The following is a 22,662-nucleotide window of genomic DNA, read 5'->3' as shown; positions in this document are numbered from 1 at the left end:
CACAGGAAGGGAACATGTGTGCACAGTCGTATGTGGAAAGCAGGTGGGGTTTGGAGGACATGTTGCCCAGCTTGAGGTGGGGGTGCTAGGAAGTGGGGGAGTCTGAGGGGAGATGGTAGGAAGTAAGAAGTAGAAAGGCTGCCAGACCCAGGCCCACATGCCGAACAGAGTGTTGGAGTTATGCTCAAGGTCATGGGGAGTCATTGGAGGTCCCTCAACAGAGGAGGGCCAGAGCGGATGCAAGGCTTCAGAAACTCACTGTGGCAGCAGCAGGAGGCTAGACAGGGGACGGGGCAGAGGGCCTCTGTCACCCTCATCTAGGCAGGCAGTGGCACAGGCCTGGGCTCAGCCACATAGGGAGAGGCCAGAAAGGGCTGAACATCAGGGCCAAGGAGGAGATGGCTGTTGGGAAGAGGCCTGGGGCAGAGAGAGGAATCAGAGACAACACCCAGGGTCTGGCTTGGGTGACTGGCTGGGTGGGAAAAGAGGAATACTTGGGGAGTTACATAGCTCATCAAGGGACATGTCACATCAGAGATGACATGGGGCCACCCAGGTGGAGGTGTTGGGTAAAGAAAGGTGTGAGGTCTGAGTGGAAGATGAGATGTGGGGCTTGTGAGTGGAGAGATACGGACATGGTTGGGCCAGGGTGCTGAGGGTCCTGAGGACCTCCTGGAGGTCCACACGGGGGTGGAAGCATCAAGGAGGAAGAGCGGAACAGCAGAGAAGGGGAGAGTAGCTGAGCAGGGCTGGGCTTCCAGAAGGGAAGAGAACAGGAGGCAGGGTCGCTGCCACAGGCCATGAGGCAGGAGCAGCTGGCTCAGGACTGTGTGACTCAGGCATGTGTGGCTCAGGCATGGCAGGTGCAGGTGTCAGGGGGTGGGAGGGGAGGGCTTGGCCAAGAGAGCCTTAAGGAGGCAGAACCATGAGGCTGGATAGACTGGGTGTAGCCCAGAGACTCAAGGCCTGGAGGCTTCCCCAACAGCTGCCTGGCACACAGCTCCCTCCCCAGGGCTCTCACCGCTGCCTCCCTGTGAGCAACTCAGACTGGCTCCTCTCTGACAGCTCCCAAGAGTGGAGACTGGCCCATAGTAGGTGCTCAGGAAAGTCATCACCTGAAAAGGCAAACGAGAGGTGGGAAGTGGGCCGCTGGTTGTCAGGTGTTAGCAGCACATCCCACGTGCATACCCAACAACAGCGGGAAACGCTCCAGGAGGGTACCTCCTGGGAAGAGTTGAGGGAGAAAGGAAATGGGGACTTCTCTGGCCCTGGCAACCCAGGGAGCTGATCTCTCTGTGCTTCAGTTTCCAAACCCTCTCTCTTGCAAGGGTAGAATATAAATGTGCATGGCAGCATTCCAAATGCTCCCAAGCAGGGAAGCCAGGAGTCACTCAGAGTGAGCCTTCTGCCAGGTCCCCAGCCTAGAGGTCTGGGTTGCTCTAGGCCAGCCCCGTGACTGCCATTGGACCTGGGTCCTCCCCCTGCCTGTTGGGTGATGTGCCTCATGGGTAGATTTGTGGCACTCATCTGGGAATGGAGCACAGTGGTTGATTCTGGAAAGGAGCCCACTCCTTCCATTCTGCTGCACTCATTAGGAGTTTAAGCAGTAGCTTTCAGAGCCACTGCCTGCCAACTCAGGACCTTCCAGTTACTGCTGACACAGGACTGAGGAACGACAATCGGCCTGGTGGTCCTCCAAGACAGTGGGCCTTTCCACCTGTTGTCTTGTTCAGTGCTGAACTCACAAAAGGGCCCGTCTTGGGAAACCATTCATGTCTTGGAACTGTTCTGGCACATAACTCAGGCCTGGTAGGTAGGGCACAGCTTGGGGGTCAATGCTCATGGTGGGCCCTGACTCCTCTCAGCAGGCTTCTTGGCCCTTATCAGCAAGCCTCGGTGGCCAGACTTTGTCTTGCTTTGGAAGAAGGAGGCCTGGGTGGCTATTGCATGATGGCCTGGAGGAGGTGACATAGACATGCCAGCGGGAGAAGAGCAGACCCAGCAGAGGCACCTTCTAGACCATACCCTCACCATGAGGGGTGCCAGGGCTGGTGTCCTGCTGGAAACCAGCATCAAATCACCTTCTTTCTTGGAAGGAGGTCAGGGAACTCCCACTGCACCAAAAGCACCTCCACATAGCCAGGCCACGGGTCCCAGTGAGCATGGTCCTCCAGCTGGGTTCTGGCTGGGTGCAGAGCCTACCTGCAGAGAGGATATTTGAGGGACAGAGGAAAACCTCTCAGCCTTCCTGGGTGGCCCAGAGCAGACAGTGTAGGCTGAGCCTGGATCTGAGGGGAGCTAGGCCCCTGGAAAGCTGTATCTGAAAATCTGACATGACCCTGAATGTCCAGGTGTTTGCTTGCTTGGGTGCTGCATGGGACATGATTGAGAAGGCAGTAAGCATCAACTCCTGGGGCTGGGAGACAGAAGAGAAAGCTCACAGCTGATTGGAATCAGTGATGTCAGAGCTGTGTCAGGTGCACACAGGGTTCCACCAGGGAAGTAATTAGCAGGGGATGTATATGTTACGTTAAGTGGGGTCTAGCTAGGCAAGTCTGAAATCTGGAGCACAGGCTGGAAAGTTGGAGATATTCAGGCAGGAGCTGACACTGCATTCCACAGGCAAAATTTCTTTTTCCTCAGGGAAGCCTCCATTTTGCTCTTTAAAAAAATTTTTTAATGAAAAAAATTAATTTTAACTTTTTTGAGAGAGAGGGAAAGAGTGCGTAAGTGAGGGACCACAAACAAGGGGTTCCAGCAGAGTGACAGGGAGAGGCAGGGTCCCCACTGAGTACGGAGTGTGATGTGGGGCTCAATCTCAGGACCCTGGGATCGTGGCCTGAGCCAAAGGCAGTGGTTTAACCGACTGAGCCATCCAGGTGCCGCTAATTTTATTTATTTATTTATTTATTTATTAAAATAATTAAATAAATAATAATTTATTTATTAAAATAATAAAAAAAAATCTCTACACCCAACAGGGGCTTAAACTCCAGACCCCAGATCAAGAGTCTCATGCTCTTCCCACTGAGCCAGGCAGGTGCCTCTCCATTTTGCTCTTTAAGGCCTTTCAACGGATTGGGTGGGACCCATTCAGATTATCAAGGATAGGCTCCCATACTTAAAGTCACCTGGTTTGGGATGTTAACTTTATCTGTAGAAATACCTCCACAGTGACACCTAGGTTAGTGTTTGATGGAATCACTGGGTACTGCTGGGAGGCCAGGCAGACACACAGAACTGACCCATAGCGGGGGTGATCCTAATACCTGCTCCCAGCTGCTGTGAGGAGGAAGTGGAACCATGCACAAGGCCCTGGGCACAGACTCTGGCCTGAAGACATCCAGATAGCAAGTATTTATTTTGAACTGATTTGAGTCTAACTTTGGGCTAGGTGCTTTCCACACACTCTTTATTCTTGAATAGATAGGGTTCTGCAGCCTGGGACTAGCCAGAGGGGTGTGGAGGGTGTGGCCGTGGAAGAGTCCTTGACCTCCAAAAAGGGCCTGCAAAATATTGTCCTGTGTCTTTCACAGCGGAACTGTCTCCTAGCTTTCAATCAGCTCCTAGGAAAACAAAGGACTTGGGGCTAAGCCGCTCCCTGCGCAGTTAGAAGTCCTCCAGCACTGTTTTAAAGGATCCTATCACCTCCTGGTGTTTGCGATCACGTTCTTCTAGACTTGGGATAAAGCCTCCATTTCCACCTCTAATGAATTTTGCAAAACTGTCCCTGACATCTCTTGCAGTGTCTCGGGGAAGGTGTGAACAAGGCAGGGCCGGCATCTTCGCCTCGAGGCGTGGAGGGTGTAAGGTGGCCCGGCGTGGGCGATGGAGAAGGGGGCGCTGAGGGAATGCCGCGCGCGCCGGGCCCCAATGTCCCGGAGCGGCGAGGTGCGGCGCCTTTAAGGTCCGCTGGGGGCGTGCTAGCAGCGGCGGCCGACACTTGGAGAGGTGAGCGCGGTGGCTGATCGGTCGCGCGGCTCAGAGTCAGGGCAAGCCGGAGGTCCTGGGCTGCGCTCCAGGCTCCCACCTCCTCCCCCGACACGCGGGCCGGCGGGGCATGCGCCGCGGACTCTGACTGGGCACCGACCGGGCTCCGGGAGCGCGAGGAGCCGCGGCTCCGGCCATGGGCAGCTTCCAGCTGGAGGACTTCGCGGCGGGCTGGATCGGAGGTGAGCCCCAGCCTGGATGGGAGGGAACCTCGGGAGGTGAGTGTGCTTGCAGGATACGTCCGGGCCAGGGAGAAAAAGAGGGACCCGGCCGAGTTTACAGACCGTGCCATGATACGTCTGGGCGTCCCGCACCCCTGCGCCTCCACCCCGCGCACATCGTGCTCGCCGCCTGCTGCCGGAGTGCTCCACCGCCCCGCGCCTGCTGGCCTCGCTGTCCCTCGCCTGCTGTCCCTCGCCCGCTGCCCCGCCAGTGTCGCAGGTTCCCCCTGAGCTGCGGCCTTGCCTCAAAATGAGGATCCCGAGGACTGTCTCCGGTAACTATTAAACCCGCCGTCGAAGCCGACAGCCAATGGAGCGCCCAGGCGTGCACACACCCTTCAGAGACCGGGTGTGCGCCCGAGTTTGAGGACACAGCTGCAAGAACTTTTGGGTGAGGGTGGCGGTTGTCCCGGGCGCCCGATGGGGAGCCCGGCTTCGCGATCAGGCCGGCCCTAGAGGGCGCCCTGGCTGAAGGGTGCGGGGCGCAGAGCTGGGAGCCCAGCGCCTGGCTTGCAGGTGCCCATTGCCAGATAGGAGGAACCCTTCCAGTTTTCAGCTTTTATCCACTGTCCGGTTTCTCCTCCTGGCCGTCTTGGAGCCATTTTTCCTTTGGAGCCGCTCCTGGAACCGGTGTCTGCTGGGCCCGGGATGGGTTTGCTTGGGCAAGAGTTGCCTGCATTTCCTCGCTTCTCTGATCGTCTCTTTACAGTAGGTTTATTTCTCTACTCTTATCAGCTACCACTGGGGCCCGGGGAGGGGATGAGAAGCACTAGCACTTACTGTAGAATGTTATCTTTCTTTTGGCCCCATCTAAGAGGATCCTCAGAAAAGGGATGTTGGCAATTGCAACCTCTGCCCAAAGTCAAAAGCAAAAACAAAACCAAAAACCTGAGGTGCTGAGGCAGAGGCTATAATTAGTATGTTTGTGCCCCACCAAGTGTTCTGGAAATGGGGACCAGGAGATTTATAGGAAAATGAAAATGAAACATAAAAAGAACAACAGACCAGATAGCATTCCAGGATCCCTTTCTGATGGTTCCGCCTGCCTTTGACCCCCAGCACGTGGCTGCAGGGCCCCTGCTTCTCGCTGTCATGAGCACAGGTGGTCCCTTTCACCATAAGCAGTTCTTTTGTACAGGCCGTCTAGACCTTCCTCTCCTAACCTCACCATGGGGTCAGGGTGCTACCCAGGGTCCCACTGGCCCTATTCAGGCCCTCTTTGGACAACCGTCAGCTATTCTGGGGGAGAGCCGTCCCTACTTAAGGCTGTACCCTTACATAGCCAGACCAACTTCAGAAGGGCTGTCCCTGGCTGGATTTGAGGGTAAGGCTGTCCGAGTAGCTACAGGTCTCTGATGATCCTGGGACCCTCCCCAAGTCACACAGTAACTAGTGGATTGTCCTTTATTCTGCGAGTTGATGTTATCATTTTGTTGTTGTCTTTTGATTTGGGGGTTTTCTTGCTTCCCTGGAGTGAGGATGAGGATCATACCTGAATGCTGAGTCAATAGCAGGTGCTGTTGAAGGGCCACAGGTAATTTTAAAATGACTTCTCTGAGGTTATTTTGTGCATCAATTTTGTATACAATTCGGTGATTATTAGCGACCTTACCAGTGGTGCAGCCATTACCATAAATTCGTTCTAGCACATTTTCTTCCCCAGTAAGATCCCCATTCACAGTTAAGTTCCGTGCCCTCCTTCTGCCTCTGGGCAACTTTCTGAATCTACTTTCTGGCTCGATAAATTAGCCTTTTCTTGGCATTTTATGCAAATTGAATCAGACAGTATATGGTCTCATGTCTGTTGGTGTGTATTTCTTTGTAGCCCCAGTGAGGTAGCTACCATTATTACATCCTCATGTTACCGACAAGGAAATGGGTGTACAGAGACATTCAGTGACTTGCCCAAGGCCGTGCGTCCAGCTGAAGCCCTGGAATTCCAACCCACACAGCCTGGTACCAGAGCCATCCTAACCCCTGTACTCATCTCTAGCTGTTTTCCTTCTTAATGAACTTGCAGGATAAAATTCCACCATGACATCCTTTACATTTTGTTGGAAGTTTTACTGGTCTGTGAGGCCCTCAGGTCTGGAAACCACTGACCTGATGGTCCCATTTCTGATCTTTGTATTCCCTGCTTTCAGATGCATGGACTAATGAATGACCAGGGAGATACATGTCCTAGGGGCTCGGAGGCTGCTTTCCTGGGCTAAGGGATGCCCATAGTGAAGCAACTAGAATCTGGAGACCAGAAGTCCTTTCTTCCCTGCTGGGAGGGGCTCCTATAGAATGAATACTCATTTCCTTCTGCCTCTCACCTTTCTGCCTCCTCCCACTTCTGTGGGAAGAAGGGACTGAGAAGGGCCTGGAGGTTCTAGACGGAGCACATGTCTGTTCTGGGGTCAGCTTGTTCCTCTGCCCCTCTACCCGTCTCATATTCCAGGACTGCCTTACCTGGTTAAATCACCCATGCGGACAGAAAGGCTTCATTCCTCATCAGCGGGGCAGGGAATTTGTTCAGGCCTTTGCGACTGTGTGTGCAGATGGGCATTTTTCTGTGAGAAGAAAAATCCAGAGATTCCATCACCATGTCAGAGAAGCCTTCTTAAAAACAAAAACATAAACAAAAAACAAATTTAAAAAACCCAACTAAAAGTGGATGGTGACAGCCTATTAGAGCCAGAACTCTGCCGGTACTTGACCTTCATTAGCTCATTTCATTCTTGCAATGGAATCATGAGGTAAATGCTAATATGACTCTCACCTACACCTGCTAAAAGTGAGGTCTAAAAAAAGTGAAGTAAACTGAACCATAGGTAACCAAAAAGTTTCCGGGTTTTCTCTTCACACCCTCCCCCCCTTTTGAGGCACCAATCACATAACCTAGAAATAATCATTTTCAAGCATCCGATTCAGTGGCATTTAGTGCATTCACGGTGTCGTGCACCTGTCAGCTCTGTCTAGTTCCAAATTTTCCTACTGCCCAAAGAAGTCCCTGGATCCATCAAACAGTCACTCCCATTTCCCCTCCCCTCAAGCCCTGACAACCCCTAACCAGCTTTCTGTCTCTGTGGGTTTGCCTGTTCTGGATAATTAGAGTAGATGGAATCAGACACCCTGGGACCTTCTGCGTCTGGCCTCTTGCACCCTTCCTCCACACTGTAAGGGCATCGGCACTTCATTCCCGTTGATGTTCAACAGGATTCATTGCAAGGATTTACCGCATTGCATTGCATTTACCCACTCACGTACTGATGGACATTTGGGCTGTTTCCACCTTTTGGCTGTTGCGAATAGTGCTGCTGTGAATATATGTGTTCGTGTACTTGTTCAGTGCCCGTGGTCCGATCTTTCAGCTCTCTATCTAGGAGTGGAATTGCTGCGCCATATTGTGATTCTTTGTTCCACTTCTTGAAGAAATGACAAACCGTTGTCACAGTGGCTGCAACATTTTACACTCCCACCAGGAATGAGCAAGAGTTCCAGTCTCCATATCCTCACCAACACTTACTGTTTGCCTTTAAGAAAAAGAAAAAAAACAATAACAAACAAATAACTGTAGCCATTCTAATGGGTATGAAGGGGAATCTCCCTGTGATGTTGATTTGCATTTCCCTAACATCTAATGGTTTTAGACATCTTTTCATGTACACCTTGGCCATGTGTATATTTTCTTTGGAGAAATGTCTCTTCCCATCCTTTGCTTAAAAAAAAAAAAAAAAACAGAATGGTGGGGCACACCTGGATGGCTCAGTTGGTGGAATGTGAGACTCTTGGGATCTCAGGGTTGTGAGTTCAAGCCTCATGTTGGGCATGAAGCCTACGTTTAAAAAAATACTTTTTTTTTTTTTTTTTTTTTTTTTAGTTTTAAGTATTTCGTATAAATTCTGGATACAAGACCCTTATCACATGTATGATTTGCAGATATTTCTCCCCATTCCATAACTTGTCTTCACCTTCTTGATAGTGTCCTTTGCTGCACACAAAGTTTTAATTTGTGTGACATACAATTTATTTTTTCTTTTGTGACTTGTGCTTTTGGTGTTCTAAGGATCTGTTGCCAATCTAAGACCATGAAGTTTTTTCCCCTGTGTTTCAGCAAATGATTTTTATCGTTTCAATGCTTCCATTAAGGTCTTCAGTCTCTCTTGAGTTTGTTTTTGTATATGGCATGAGGTAGGGGTCTAGCTTCATTCTTAAGCATGTGGATCACCAGTTGTCCCAGCAACTTCACTGCCCTTTTTTGGGGGTGCTTGTTTCTTGAGGCAGGGCCCAGGTTTTACTTCATTTTCTCTGCCTTCCTCAGTGACTGGGCCAGTGCCTAGCACATTGCAGTGGGTCGGGGGAGGCTCTGGTAATTGGGCATTGACTGAATGAGTGAATGGGAGTGCCCAAGCTGTTTGTCTTATCCCAAGAGCCAACTGGTACATGTGAGGAATCCAGCGGTCAGTGACCAGGTCTTCTTCTTTGATCAACAGGTGCAGCCAGTGTCATCGTTGGCCACCCTCTAGACACAGTCAAGGTACTGCAGCCATGTTTGCCTTTACCTCTTGGAAAGCGGCCTGGAGTGAGTCTGCCTCCAGGAATGCGTCTGCCTTTTCTGATCCCAAGACAGTCTCCAGCCCAAGGCAGATTCTCTATGCCAACCCTGGGGGTGGGGGTGGGGGGGGGGTGGGGTGCTAGGAGGACTGGTTTGGAATCCTTGCTCTCCTCTGGTTACTTGGCAGTGATTTTGTTTTTGTGAATGTTGCATATCTGCCTCCAGCTTCTCATGGGCTGTGAGGGAGGGAGCCAAGGCAATGCTAAGTATCCCTTGCCAGTCCCTGTGCAACTAAGGAACAAGAAAGGCTTCAGGCGTGAGGTGGCAGCTGAGTCCAGAATTTAAGGTTGGGTTTCAGGTGATGAGAACAGATACTCCAGGCTAGAGCTAAGGCACTGAGGTAGGGACACCGTGTGCAGGTCACGCTTGGGAAAAGCCAGCATGGCCAGTTTGGCCGATGCAGCGGGTTTGCGAAAGCTGCTCTAGATCAGAAGCCAGGAAAGGTGGGTCAGCACTCCATCCTGGGAGGCCTTCACTGTCAGAGCAGGTCTGTGGACTTGGGTTGGGAATGGGGAGCCATTATAACTCCAGGAGGTAGGGGAGGTTTGAGGACCCAACACGGCCTTCTGGCATGGAGCTCATCCACGCCCCTTGTTCTACAGATGGAGAAGCTGGCCCAGGAAGGGCAAAGGGCTTGCCCGAGGTCATGCCAGGTGTCAAAGTATTGAGGAGTGAGGGAGTGAGGCGCTCTACAAAGGGACATTCTTTGACGCCACCCCCATTGCTGCCCCCTGTCCTCAGTGGTGAACAGGACTACAGAGCCATACCTTGGGGCATGGTCTCAAATAGTGCCTTCTCACCCTTGACTTGCACAGTCATATCTAAAACTTTGCCTGGATCGTGCGCTAAGACAAGCTGCTCTGGCTCTCGCCAAATGGCTGCTATGATCACACACCGGCCTCCCCTCCATCCCCTGCCCTGTCTTCCTCCCTCTCTGACAGCGGGCCCTCTAGGTCAGAGCCTAGGCCTGCTTTTTTCTTGATGGGGATCAGCCCCATATGGGCCTTGCTTCTTCTCATACTTTCACATACTGGACACGTTCTGTGTGTAGACGGTATGTGGATAGCAAGGCATCAGTGGTAGACCAGGCAAATCCAATCCCTGCCCCGTGGGCCTTCCAGCTACATTTCTGGCACAAGCTGCCTCTTGTGTCTCTCTGGTAGAGCATCCTTCCCTTAACCCTCGCCAGGCCAGGGGCTTGTTGAAGGTGCCCCCTCCCCACAGAGGCAAGTCTGGCCACCTGAAAAGGCTGGAGTGCTCCTCCTCCTGTCCTCTCTGCCCCTGGAGTCTCTGAGGGAACCCTTCCTGATATGTCAAATCCAGTCTCTGCCCAGCCTGAGAACCTCCCCGCACAGGGTACCAGCCTGGTGATGCCAGCTTACATGGCTGGCCTGGTCCCAGCCCAGGGATGTGGCCCAGGGCCCTTGTTACTCCCCAGAACATGCTCCTTCCTTTCTTCTGGCTTACATTTTCTCTGGAGTCCCTGTCTTAGAAAGGTCCGGGCAAGAGCTTTAGAGTCGGAATAATCTGGAGTGCATTCTCAGCCTGTCCACCTACTCTCCTGTGACCAGGGTGCAGCACTTTACCTCCCCGAGCCTTGCTTTCCTCATCTGAAAAATGGGCAAAGAGCACCTCCCAGCAGGGCTCTTGTGAAGATTGTCCCTGTGGCACAGAGTCATGAGTGAACCGTTCCCATCCTGATGAACCCACAAGCTTGTCTTGTGTTGCAAGTGCCTTGGGACTTGTCTGAGGTCCCAGAGCTTGCCACAGGAAGAGCCGAGCTAAAAACTCCTGCGCTGCTAACCTAGGTCAGAGGCTCTTTTCCTGCCCATGGCTGCCCCATCACTGGTGGGAGGGCCAGCCCCTGGCTGCACAGTGGCCCTGAAGCTGGGATCCAGATTCTCACCTGCCTCTTGGCCCAGCTGGTGCATTTGGGGTGTATGCCTGATGCAGTATGCCCAGGACTTCCTGATCAGGGCTCAGCTGCCTTTAGACCAGCAGCAAACTGGTAAGGGAATGAAATATGCATGTGGTAAGCCGCCAAACTTGTCATAATTTGTCACGGCAGCAGTAGGAGAACTAATACAAGAAGTCAGCTTTCTCCATCTGTAAAACGGAGCGAGTGTTCGGGCTGCATGGCATTTGTGGGATTCTGTGAGATAAGCTCTGGAAGAGGCCCCGTACTTCCCCAAGAACGCAATTGTTGCAACTAAATTCCAGCCCCTGTTGTAACCGAGGCCCCAGAGGCATGTGCCATGCACCTGGCCTCCGTGGCAGCCTTCCCAAGGGCTCAGTATGGCTGGGAGACCTTTGCTCCATGGTTTTAAAACTCCTCTGTGACCTGGGATTGACTCCTAGGTTGAGCTTCCTCATGTACGATTTTTTAGTAACTCGGGTCCTCGAGTTTTTCAGTGGAACTTGAACCTTCTTGGGGATTCAGTCCCCAGAGGCAGCCCTGCCCGCACTGGGGCCAGTGGAGAGTATCCCCTCCACACCAGCCTTAAATAGGGGAAAGAGGGAGGCCTGTGCTCAAGTCTCCTCACCTACATTCTTGTCCTGGTTGGGAATACCCCACCCCAAGGTAGAGCTCTGTGGGTCTGCCCATTCGTGTGAGCCCGCTTCTCATCTCTCTGCGCCTTCCCCCATGTCTTCACCTCCAGATGGTTAAATACTGCATTTTCCCTCAATCAGCCCACACTTCTGACCCCCAGGTCTGTTTTGCGCCATGGTACTTGTCCTCAGCAGACCTAGATATTTGCTTGGGAATTACCTACTATTGACTCTTTTTTCCCCCCATCCCCACTTAGTTCTAAGTTCCACGAGGCCAGGAGGTTGGTTTCCTCTACTGCTGAAAGTCTCCTGAGAGTGGAACAGTGGCTGTTGGAAAACAGGCATTCAATCGTACTGGTTGAATGAGTCACCTGCTACATTTCTTTGATTATGAAAGTAACAGTTATAAAACATACACTACCATTTACCTGTCCTGCCTGTGAGAGTGCTGTGGATTTCCCATGGCCATTGGGGTCTCTAAGCCCATGGAGATGAATGCCTATCAAGCTCGTAGCCATGCTGTTAGCCATGCTGGTTAGCTCAGGCAGGGGGGCAGGGTGGATTGAGGAGGGAGAATGTTGAATTTTTTTTTACTAAGAAAATTTATTCCCATATTAGTTGTATGCTTAACATTATTTTTAAATAATATAAATTGAAAATAATGAAAGTAACCCTTGTCTATCGTAAGAAAGTCAGACATGAAACACCGTTCAGGGCAGAAAAAACATTTCCTGTGATTTTCACCTCAGAGACCACCACCTTTATGATGTGTGTTCTGCCAGAGTCTTTGCTCCTTGTCTACACGCTGAGCTCAGGCTGTTAGTGTGATGTGTTAGGCTGCACTCTGGGTCTTAGTCCTCAGGGACCCCTGGGTTCTGGTGGGCAGGGTGCAGTCACTGCTCCTGTGGTTCTTGGAGTTCCTTCTTACCAGGCTCAGAGGGGGTGCCCTGACACTTTTGTGAGCCTCCTCAGACTCTCCTTGCCTGTCTACTGATGCCCCTGGTCACGAGAGCCAACTTCCAATAGAGGACACCATGTCTTCCCTTCTAGTCCCTCATTTAGCCGGTGCAAAGGGGATACATGCCAGGGCCATGCTCCACATGGGGACAAGAGGGAAATGTGAGACAGCCCAGACAGAGAGGGGGAGCCCAAATAAAACCAAAGTAAACAGAGATATGACAAGCTCAGACACAAAGGATAAGCAGGAGCTGAAGGAAGAGCCTTCTGGGGGAAGGAAGAGCCGGTGGAGAGTTCAGGCAGGGTGCGGGAGGGGAAAGTGAGGCCAGGGATTGGGGGATGTACCACGTGGTGGGCTCAGAGGGCAGGGGCATGGAGGAAAGGACATGCAGGGGTGAGAGGCAGGTCTGGTGCCAACCCAGGCCTCATTGACACTGGTAGAGAGTGGGGGGTTTACTCTGAGTCTGGTGGGAAGACACCAGTGAGCTGTAAATAGCGATCCGCTCTTGTCAGAAGTGATCAGTGTGACTATTGTGTAGACGCAGGCCAAGGGCTGAGAGGGAGCAGGAGCCAGTGGGGAAACCGCCGGCAACCAGCGCACCATCCCCGTGAGAGATGAAGGGGTTCTGGAGCTACGAAGGGCGGGTCACTCAGGGAATACTTAGGATGGCAGAGTGATGGGCAGCGGATGGGGCAGAGCCCTGGAAAGTGTTTGCACTCAAAAGGCGGGGATCATGTCCCCCAACAAACATCGCTTTCAAACAACAAAGAGACTTTTGTTCTTCTCTCAGCCCAAGAGTGCTTCTGCCACACTCAGCAAGGCCTGAAGGGGACATTGAAGGAGGCAGTGTTGGCAGAGGACGCTGCACCAGCCTGGCGGGGACAGAAATCCTGCCCTCCTTCCTGGCTGGGCCAGGAAGGGCCTACAGGGCCTTCCCCTCTCTGGGCCTCAGTGCCACAAGCCCGTGCTCTCTGGGGCAGTGGGGATGTGCACCATCTTGGCTTGGGCCCTCACCTCCTCGCATCTCTCCACAGACTCTCCTGCAGGCCGGCGTCAACTATGAGAACACCCTCAGCTGCATCCGCACGGTGTACAGGAGGGAGAGTGTAAGTGCCTCCAGGACAGGAGCTGGAGCTATCCCCCTCAGGGACTCCTGCACACAGCTTGAAGCCTGCCCGGGGCCTGGGCCCTGCGGCCAGAACCCCGACACCAGCCTGTCAGGCTGGAGGTCCATTCATTCCTGCTCATCACTTCTGGCTCTATGTTGCCTCTTCTCTCCTCGTCTCACACCACACCTCAAATATTGTATGTCCCCTAAACTTAACCCAGCCATCTTGTGTGCTGTTACTGGGGGGTGGGGGCTGATTTTGTGAAACCTCTCTGGAGAAATTCTGAGGAATTTAGAATCACAGAGTAGAAAATTCCTGCAGAAACAGGGGGACATGTCAGTTTTCAGAGCCAAAGGTGAGACCGGTAAACCGTTTGCTCACAGGTGTCCCTTCACCTGGGGTGGTGGGAGCCAGGCCCTTGGGATTCCAGATGCCCAGAGCTGGCTTGTCCCTCAGGTTGCTAGAAGGCAGGGGACCTAGGATTTTCCTTCCCAAAGAGGAAAATGCGAATAATATTTTGTGGAAGATGTATCATGTGCCCTTCTTAAGAATGAGCGTGTGCTTTCCAAAGACTTTCTAAGGCCCTGCTTTGGGGAATTTAAAATACATTTTCTAATTAATGATGAAATGACTTGATGATTTAAAGAAATCATTGATAGCAGCCCTGGGCTTTCCCTCGAGTACCTGGAAATGTGGCCTTCTTATCGACCACCATCTCCACAGCCTCCATCCTAGCAAGTGCCCTGGGGCTCAGGAGCCTCCTGCCTGTGCCCGGACCTTTTCCTCAGAGGTGTGTTTTGTGTCAGGGCATTGCTCAAACTCTCTTGCTGGGCTGCTTTACAAAGGACTACAAGCTGTTCGGGGTGGTGTGTGATTCCCCAGTTCCCTGAGAGGTGGCCCCTGATTCTGCTGTTGGGCACACATTCTCCACAGTGCCTGCCAGCCCCAGCCGCACCCCTCCCCCCTGCCTCTGGGCCATTTTGTGGGGACTGCAGGTGTTCCTTGGAGACACAGCACCTCAAGGCTGAGTGATGTCCCACGTTATCTGAGGAAGATTGTTTTGGAAGAAGAACCTGAGGTGGGGAGGAGGTGTGTGTGCATGTGTGTATGCATGCATATGTGTGTGAAGTGGTGTGTGTGTATGTGTGCGGTGTCCTACCTCTGAACCAGGTCAGGATTAGCAGGTTTGTGGGCAACCTGGAGTTGGTATAATAGCTTCCTGGTACTTTTTCATTTTTGGCATGGGGCTGAAAGTGCTGCCCTGACTCCTTCAAGGGCCTGTGGAATATTCCAGATTTCAGAGGAGTGTCTATGATGTTCCCTGAGAGTTCAGTGTGGAAAGGACCCTCTCCTCTCAGACTCCAGCACCCTCTGCTGTGGTCTCTGCTTATGTGCAAAGGAAGCCTCTTGGTGCTGTCTTTCTGCAGCTCCCTTCCCCTCAGACCCTTACCACACCCTTAACAGGTTGAATTTTAATCACCTGTCAGTTTATCTGTTGCCCCCTCCCCTCTCCTACCCCCAGATGTGGGCTCAGTTATGGCAGCAAGTATTTCGTTCTTACAGTTGGCCCCCAGGGCCTGGCCCATGGCAAGTGCCCTAGAGAATGCTTTTGGTCGAGTGGTAAATGAGGAAGTTACGTGGGGTGCTCGGCAAGTCCACCACCCATGAGGGCTCCATGCAGCCTGATAGCTTTCCAGCCCAAGAACACTGCCACACTGGTGGCAAATATGGGTTCCAGGCCCAGGGCACCTGGACTCAGGAAACAGAACTGCCTACAGAAGTGGGTTCCTCCCTTGGGCCAGATTGTACCTTGTGGGGGAATGGAGAGCCACCCCTCACTCACCCACCTGGTCCCTCCCATCACATCAGCAACCTTTTTTTTTTTTAATTCTTGTCTCCGACATGATGATTTAGTTTTCCCGTGCTGTCACCTCCCCAGCCTGCGGGCTCCAAGAGGGCAGGGTCTATGCCAAGCACCATGTGGGGAGCCTGGCACCTGGCCTGCAGACAGCCCGAGGCCCTCATGCTCCTGCCCCCTGGTTTTCCCACAGGTGTTCGGCTTCTTCAAGGGCATGTCCTTTCCCCTTGCCAGCATCGCTGTCTACAACTCGGTGGTCTTTGGGGTCTTCAGTAACACGCAGCGGTTCCTCAGCCAGCACCACGGCCGGGAGTCCGAGGCCAGCCGGTCCCGCACACTGTCTGACCTTCTCCTGGCCAGCATGGTGGCCGGCGTGGTCTCCGTCGGGGTGGGGACGCCCGTGGACCTCATCAAGATCCGGCTGCAGATGCAAACGCGGCCGTCTCAGGAAGGTAAGGGGGGGGAGGGGCCTGGCGTCTGGGCACCAGTGGCCCTTCCCTGGTCCGCCAGATCTGGGATGCGGCTGCTTGTCTCCTTTTTGTTGAGCAGAGTACCTGCGTTGTTGTCTAAGAGTCTGCAGTTAGCATTTTGATCAATTGTAGTAAACAGTCATTAATTATTTATTCCATGCCAACCACCTGCTTAGTGTTCTGGGTATGCTCTTGTCATTGGTCTTCCTAACAGTTCTGTAAGGCGGGTGCTATGACCATGTCCATTTTACAGGGGAGAAAGTGGAGGCTCCTGGAAGTGACGACCCTTAGACAGGGCCACACAGATAATGAATGACTGGTGGGTGAGGACCAGTGGACCAGTGGCATCATTTGTGGTGTCCAGTGCAGAAGGAAAACGGGGGACTCCTTGTTAAAAAATGATTAAGAATTTTAGAAGAGCAACCCAGAGCATTAAATCAGGGCTGGAGCCCTGATGGACTCATGGGTCTCAAAACCACAACACCAGGGAGTGTGCTGGGAGGCCTCACCCCTGCACCACCTGTGGCCGGGGTGAGGGGTCGTTCCTCTTCCCCTCCTTGACATTCTGGTTGGAACTTCATTTCTTGGTGTGTTAAACAGTCCTCCTGAACTACAGGCTGAGTGTGTTACTTCCTTCGTCTTGAGAGAGGAGTGTCTGTGTCTGCTGTGCTTTGCCTAAAGGAGGATGGAAAGAATGGGAAGGTGCTTGCTGTTGGGAGTAGAAGGTGCCAGCTCTTGAGAAAGGATGAGCTGGGGTCTTAGACAGATTTCACTCTCTCCAGGTTTGGTTCTTGGCTCTGATGTCACTCTGTCTCCTCAGGCAAGGCACTGCTCCTGCCTGGGCCACCGTCTCCTGTCTGCATAAAGGAAGGGCTGGATTTGTGGTCCTTCCTGACACCTCAGTTATCTGATCTGGGCTGACAGCTCTTGTGGACAAGACCCCTCTTGCTGGCAGCCTTCTGAGTGGGCTGCCTTGAGCCCTCTGCCCACAGAGGCCAGGCTCGGCTGGGCTCATCTGGGTTCTGCAGCCAAAGCCCAAAGAGTGCACTTGGGAGCTTTCCAGCCCAGCAGCTCTCCTGCCCCTAGCCCCAGCGCCTTGATTCAGCCTGCATATCTTGCCCGGCCCAGGAGGTTTCCAGGACAGGACTGCATACCCCCTGTTGCTGCTCTCCTCACTGGGGCCCGTGGAGAGCCTGGGGCCAGCTGCCCTAACATGTCGGGTCATGCCTGAGGGACACTAAGTGGTCACTGTCAGCATGTGGGGTGACACGGGACCCCAGCAGGCTGGCTCAGCCTGAGGGTCGCAGCATACCGTCTTTGGGGCCACTCAGAGAGATACAGGGCAAGGGGTTTCCACATCCCTCTACTCGACATACTGAGCCATGTCCTGGTATAGTTTAGTTTCACCAAAGGGTGACACCTCATAGAAGTGTTTGAAGCTCACTGATCTGGTCCCGTCCCAGAGACAAAAGCAAACATGTTGAGGAATGAAGGGCGTCATGAGCAGATTGAGAACGAGGAGGCCTGGCCCCCACGTTCACATTTGGCTCTGTCCCTCTCTCAGAAAAGCTTGTGTCAGTCTCAGGTGTGGAGGAAATCTCTCTCCCTAAGTCTTCAGACACTTTGGGTCCAGATGTTGGAAGAATTACCAGTGATGGGTCTCCTCTGCTCATAGCAGACCTGCCTCCTTCACAACCTGACACTTTGACCCTGGAAGGGGAGGAAGAAGGGGAGGCATGCATTCATATATTGGGCGAGGTGAGGCACAGTGAGCCTGGACACCAAAGGAGATGTTTCTCAAAAAAACACCTTCCTTATAAACACCCGGGACAGTTGGAGGTAAATTAATTGATTGTATCCTCTGTCCTGTCCTCCTTCACCCCTGCCTTCCCTGCAGAGGGTGCTAGAATGGTAACTAACTTGGCAGGCGGAGGCCTGAACTACAAGGAATCCTGAGGCTAGACTAGGAGCCTCTGGAGCTCGGAAGAAGGATGGGAGGCTGTCAAAGAATGGGTAGACCCAAGAAGGGTCCCAAAGCTGGGTGTGCAGCAGCAGCCAATGTTAGGGACATGAGCAGTCCCCATCGGCAGCTGCTAAAACTGCCAATCCATTCACCATATGCCCGATACTTAATACCCATAACAGTACCATCAGGTCTTCTTGGCTGCTAGCCCTGTTCGTTTATCCAATGTGCTATGTATGCACCTGCTATATGCCAGGCACAGAGCTAGGTGCTAGGGATGCAGTGGTGAAGAAGTGTCTACATCCTATCTGTCCTGTAATGCTCTTTCCAGCAGAGAGCAATTGGGCAACTCCAGATGTGGTGGTAGGGGAGGAATCAGGACAGGCTGGGGGTCAGGAAGGGCTTTGGGGCAGGTAGAAGGAGGGTGGAGGGATTGTTGCAGATCAGGTCTGTGCACATGCTCATGGCTACATTGAGGGTTACCCCTGCCTGCTTGCCAGGGCCTGAGCAGTTGTGGAGAACAACTGCCTACCTGGGAAGTCCAGATCCTTCTGGGGCCTCATTTCCTGGATAAGCTCTCTGAGCAGTGAGAACACGAGGTTCAGGGTACTCTCCCTGCCCTTGCCACCATAGGAGGCATTGAACAGCGTCCGAGGAGGGTGAGTTCCTGGCTCTGCTCCTGTGTGGGTAGGCCACAGTCCGTGGCTTTAGGTTGTCAGTTCATCATAGTGCCAGAAGGAAACTTGTCCTCTTTCGTCAGTGCCTTGAGGCAGCAACAAAAAATGAACATGTGTTTATTCTGTCCTTTTCAGTGTGCCAAGAACTGGCCTTGTGTGAACTCAGGGAAGGCTCTCAACAAGAAGCCAAGGGAGGTTCCTGCAGGCCAGGGTTTCTCAGCCCTGCTGAGTTCTAAGTCATTAGCACCTGGGCCCAGCTGTTTAGCAGGCAGCTAGAGACAAAGACCGTTTACCCAAGCAAGTGCAGGGAGAGTAGAAATCAAGAGTGGAGGGTCCACCTGAGCTGTGTTCCTCAGGCCTCTGATCTGGGTGAAGCCAGGTCACAGCAGTGGGGGCAGAATAGCCAGTATTTACTGATCCCTTACCCTGCGCCAGGTACTACGCTAGGAGCTCTGTAAGTGTTTAATCTTTCTAGCAACCCAATTCCTAGACATTAACAAAGGGGAGCCTGAGGCATCAGCAGCTTCTGTAGCTGGCCTCGGGTCACTCCCCTAATGGGAAGTGGAGCCGGGATGGAGCCCCAGGCTTTCTGACTCACGGCCCACTGATGCTATTTCTGCTTCTGCCCTGGGATTTTGAGATGATGGCAGCTTTCGTAACACCTGGGCCTTTGCACAAACTCATCCCAAATCCGGCTTCAAATGGGAAGGGAGAAGTAGGCTGGGAACATGTCTCCAAAATAACATTGTTCAGGTAGTGGGCATAGCTCTTGGATTCCCAGGGGTGGGTCTGAATGCCATGGCTTTGGGCATCCCCTCTCTGCCTGACCTGTTGTTCCTCACCTTCCACCCCAGCTGCTTGGGGGAAGGTCTTTGGTGGCTGGGCAGGATCACTACTGGGGCTGGAGGAGGGCAGGTAAGCAGTGCTTTCTGCCAGGAATCTTCCCAGGAAGGGAGAAAGGATGTGGTTTTCTTTTACTTGTCCCTCAGAGACCCTCTAGGCCAGAGATGGAAAGTTCAAAGACTCACTGGGACCAGGGAGGTAACATAAGTAAGTAACTTCTTCCATTTATTTTGACACTCACAGCCCTGCTAACCCGCATCTCACTTTTCCTCTTCAAAATGTGAGCATAAAATACGTTTCACTTCCCTATGACTCTGCTGTTACAAAAGCAGCAGGTCCCACACGTGTCCACTCTGGTGCTGGGGAGATAATAGGGAGTAGTGGGGACTGTGGCAAGCCAAGCCCACATCCTGTCCGAGGGGGTGGCTTCAGCTCTGTTCTAGGTGATGGATGCCATGTGGCCTGAATTGGAAATTGTCATATAATTTAATTAAGAACAAAAGCAGATGCGAACACCACACCCTGAAGCCTAGCAGAGCATGGACCTGGTAGTGTGGGGCTAGTGCTACCTGAGAGCTTGTGGTCTCGGCCCTGGGTCAGGCCCACTCTGTGGGGTGACCATGCTGAGATGGGTGTTTCCAGACAGCCTCAGGCCGGGCTTGTGGGATTGTCCATAGTCTGTGGATTTACCCTAGAATGCCCCAACCACTTCCTGGGTGGAGACGATGGGCCATGAGGGAGTGCCCCCATATACTGAAGCTGAGTGCTGGAGGCCTCTGGCATCATGGACATGTGACAGGTAGAATAGAGGCCGCATCGAGGTAAGAGGTAAGCTACCTGAAGGCTTGCAAATAGAAAGCCACTGAGCTCATTCTGATGAACTATTCGTGCTGACTTGCCGTTGAAAATGTACACAAGCTAGAACATTCAATGTGGAGGGAGAAGATGTCCATCCACCCAAATCCAGTCGCTGTGAATACAGTAATGTGTTCCTTTTCTAAATGCATAGATAAAACATGTTAAGAAGTGGTACTCCTCCAGCTTCATATCCTCTTTTTAACTTAGTTTACAACATTTTCCATGTTATGAAAATGGCATTTAAAATGATTAACAATAGACGACTAATATTTAAAATAGACATGCATTATTCCATCACTGTGTCCATGATCACACACATGTTTTGAGAGGGATGGTGTAACGTGGCAAAAATTCAGTTTCTAGAGTTTGATTACCTGCTTCTAATTCTCCCCCACAACCCGGGAACTCTAGACAATTCCCCTCAAGTCACCAAGGCTCCATTGACTCATCTGCAAAGCAGACGTAGCGACGGTAGCTACCTCACAACTGGGATGGAATGGGAGGATGGATTTCACATGACGATCTGAGCATCAGGCCTGGCACACTGAGCACCTGAAACAGATGTTCGCTATAATACTGAACTTAGGTCACACCTTCCTAGGGATGGACCTTGACATTGTTGCTGGTTCATCCTCTTTCAAACATAATGATATGATCAGGAATTCTGTCCATATGGAGTTGCTTTCATGTAGGGTTATTTCCCTAAATGTGTGGGCTCTTTGCTTCATGAATGAGTCAAAGGGTCTGGTCATTTTAACATTCTTGGCACATACTGTGAAATTGTTATGCAGAAGGGTTTTGTGTTTTTTTTTTTTTTTAACCACATTCCATCAGCAGTGGCTGAAGTTGGGAGGGAAGTTCCATCTGGCCCCGATTAGGGTTGCATACTAAACAGCAGTAACCCCTCATGAAAACTGTTGCAACTTGACAGAGGTTTGCTCCTGGTGCCCCTGCCGCTTGGCACCAAGCAGAGGCTGGCCTGAGTTCAGTTGGCCGTGAGCTGCACTGTAAGGCTCCGATAAAGAAACCCTCCCTCTGGAAGTCATCATCACTCTTGGTGTGGGTATGAGCCTCTCTGGGTGCCCTGCTGGGCCTGAACTGGAATTCAGGGCTGTGGTCCCAGAGGCCAGCAGTACCTCCTCTGCCCTGGCCAAGTCACGTCCTGGAGGCCGATGGCCAGTGACACTCAACTTTTCCCTAGTCTTGGAGCTTTCTGGTCTGTGTTTTCATTGAGAGCCTAATTAATGTGCAAATCACAAAGGCCTCAATGCCCCAAGAAGGCAGTTTGGGCACTGGAGGAGGACTCAGCTTTAACTCTGTGCCGACCAGCCCAAGACTGCACCCGGCCCCGCTAGAGGCAGAGGGCTGAGTGTGGCCCCTGTTGGGACTCACTCTCTGGCTCCGTCATTCACAAACATGTCCCGAACTCTTGCTGGGATCCAAGCAGAGTAGATAGATCAGAGGTATCAGACACACAGCCCCTGCGTTCAGGGAGTGCACAGTCTGGTGGGGAATCAGATGTGTAATAGAATGAGAATGGTCCATGGAAGGCTCTGGAACCTCAGAGTCTGGCTCTGCAGATCAGGAAGACTCCAGAGAGGAAGTGGCCTTTGATGGGGTGTTGGAATACTGGCAAGGCTTTGGAGACGGACACGTGGGAATGGAGAGCACTGTAGCACAGGGTCGGAGTTCTAACTACAATGCAGGGAGGGGAAGGCGCAGGGGGGAGTTGTAAAGAGTTTGGATTAACTTAGCTGAGCATGGGCTTAGGCGCCATTCAGCAGGCAGTGCAGCCTCTTGGGCAGCAGAATGACCTGAGCAGAGCTGTGTGGGAGGAAGCTGGATGTGGCCTTCAGGAGAGGTGGAAAAGGTGGGGAAAGTAGTGGTGGTGGGTTGATTTGGGTGTGCTGCCACAGACCAGGGGGCCCAGGGCCTTGGTCTCTGGGAATGGAGGGGAGTGGCCAGTTGGAGGTATTTGTGGTGAGAATCAGTGGGCCAGGCAGGAGAGGGAAGTGTCTGCACTGACCCAGGACTGCACAGTTGGGTGACTATGAGGGAGGACGCCCCCCTCCCCCGCCACCGGGAATGAAATGGCGAAGTGTGTGAGGCACCAGTTGGTGTGGGGCATGTCACCCATACACATTACTGTCACTGCTGCCGTTCTGGAGCCTGGCAGGAGGGCTGGCTGGAGTGAGAACATGCTGAGTCTGGCTCGGTTCATGTGGGAGGTGCCATAGCTGGAATGTCGGGGCTGGAGGAGGAGTCGGGTGTGACAGAGAAGTGACCACTGAGGCCATGAATTGGGTGCAAATGTCAAGGTGAGCTACAGATAGGAAGAGGTGGAGATGAAGGGAAAGACTCAGGAAAGAGCTCAGGGAGAAGTTCCAGTGGCATCAATGGCCGTGGTCAGCAGTGGCCAAGCCCATACCATGCGTGCTGTGCTAACACACCCCTGCCATTAAATCGTCATAGCAACTATGTAAAAGAGGTGCCGTCATTCTCTTTATCTTACAAATGGGGAAACTGAGGCTCAGGTTGGGTGATGTGTTGGGTGACATGCTCCCT

The 22,662-nt window shown here is 52.5% G+C and overlaps 1 protein-coding gene across 1 annotated transcript in view; it reads left to right on the top strand.

The window, feature by feature from the left end:
- Nucleotides 1–4,126: 4,126 nt before the first annotated feature.
- Nucleotides 4,127–22,662, top strand: part of LOC111141259 (solute carrier family 25 member 48) — a 37,704-nt gene continuing 19,168 nt past the window's right edge. Inside the window, exons 1-4 of the mRNA XM_022493707.1 lie at nucleotides 4,127–4,172; nucleotides 8,690–8,733; nucleotides 13,354–13,425; nucleotides 15,480–15,738. Of these exons, the coding sequence (XP_022349415.1) occupies nucleotides 4,127–4,172; nucleotides 8,690–8,733; nucleotides 13,354–13,425; nucleotides 15,480–15,738 (421 nt within the window). The remainder of the gene's footprint in view (nucleotides 4,173–8,689; nucleotides 8,734–13,353; nucleotides 13,426–15,479; nucleotides 15,739–22,662) is intronic.

Source organism: Enhydra lutris, unplaced genomic scaffold (genome assembly GCF_002288905.1).
Source record: "Enhydra lutris kenyoni isolate GAN:26980312 unplaced genomic scaffold, ASM228890v2 scaffoldscaffold5, whole genome shotgun sequence".
NCBI lineage: Eukaryota > Metazoa > Chordata > Mammalia > Carnivora > Mustelidae > Enhydra > Enhydra lutris.
This window is presented reverse-complemented; position numbering and strand designations above follow the sequence as displayed.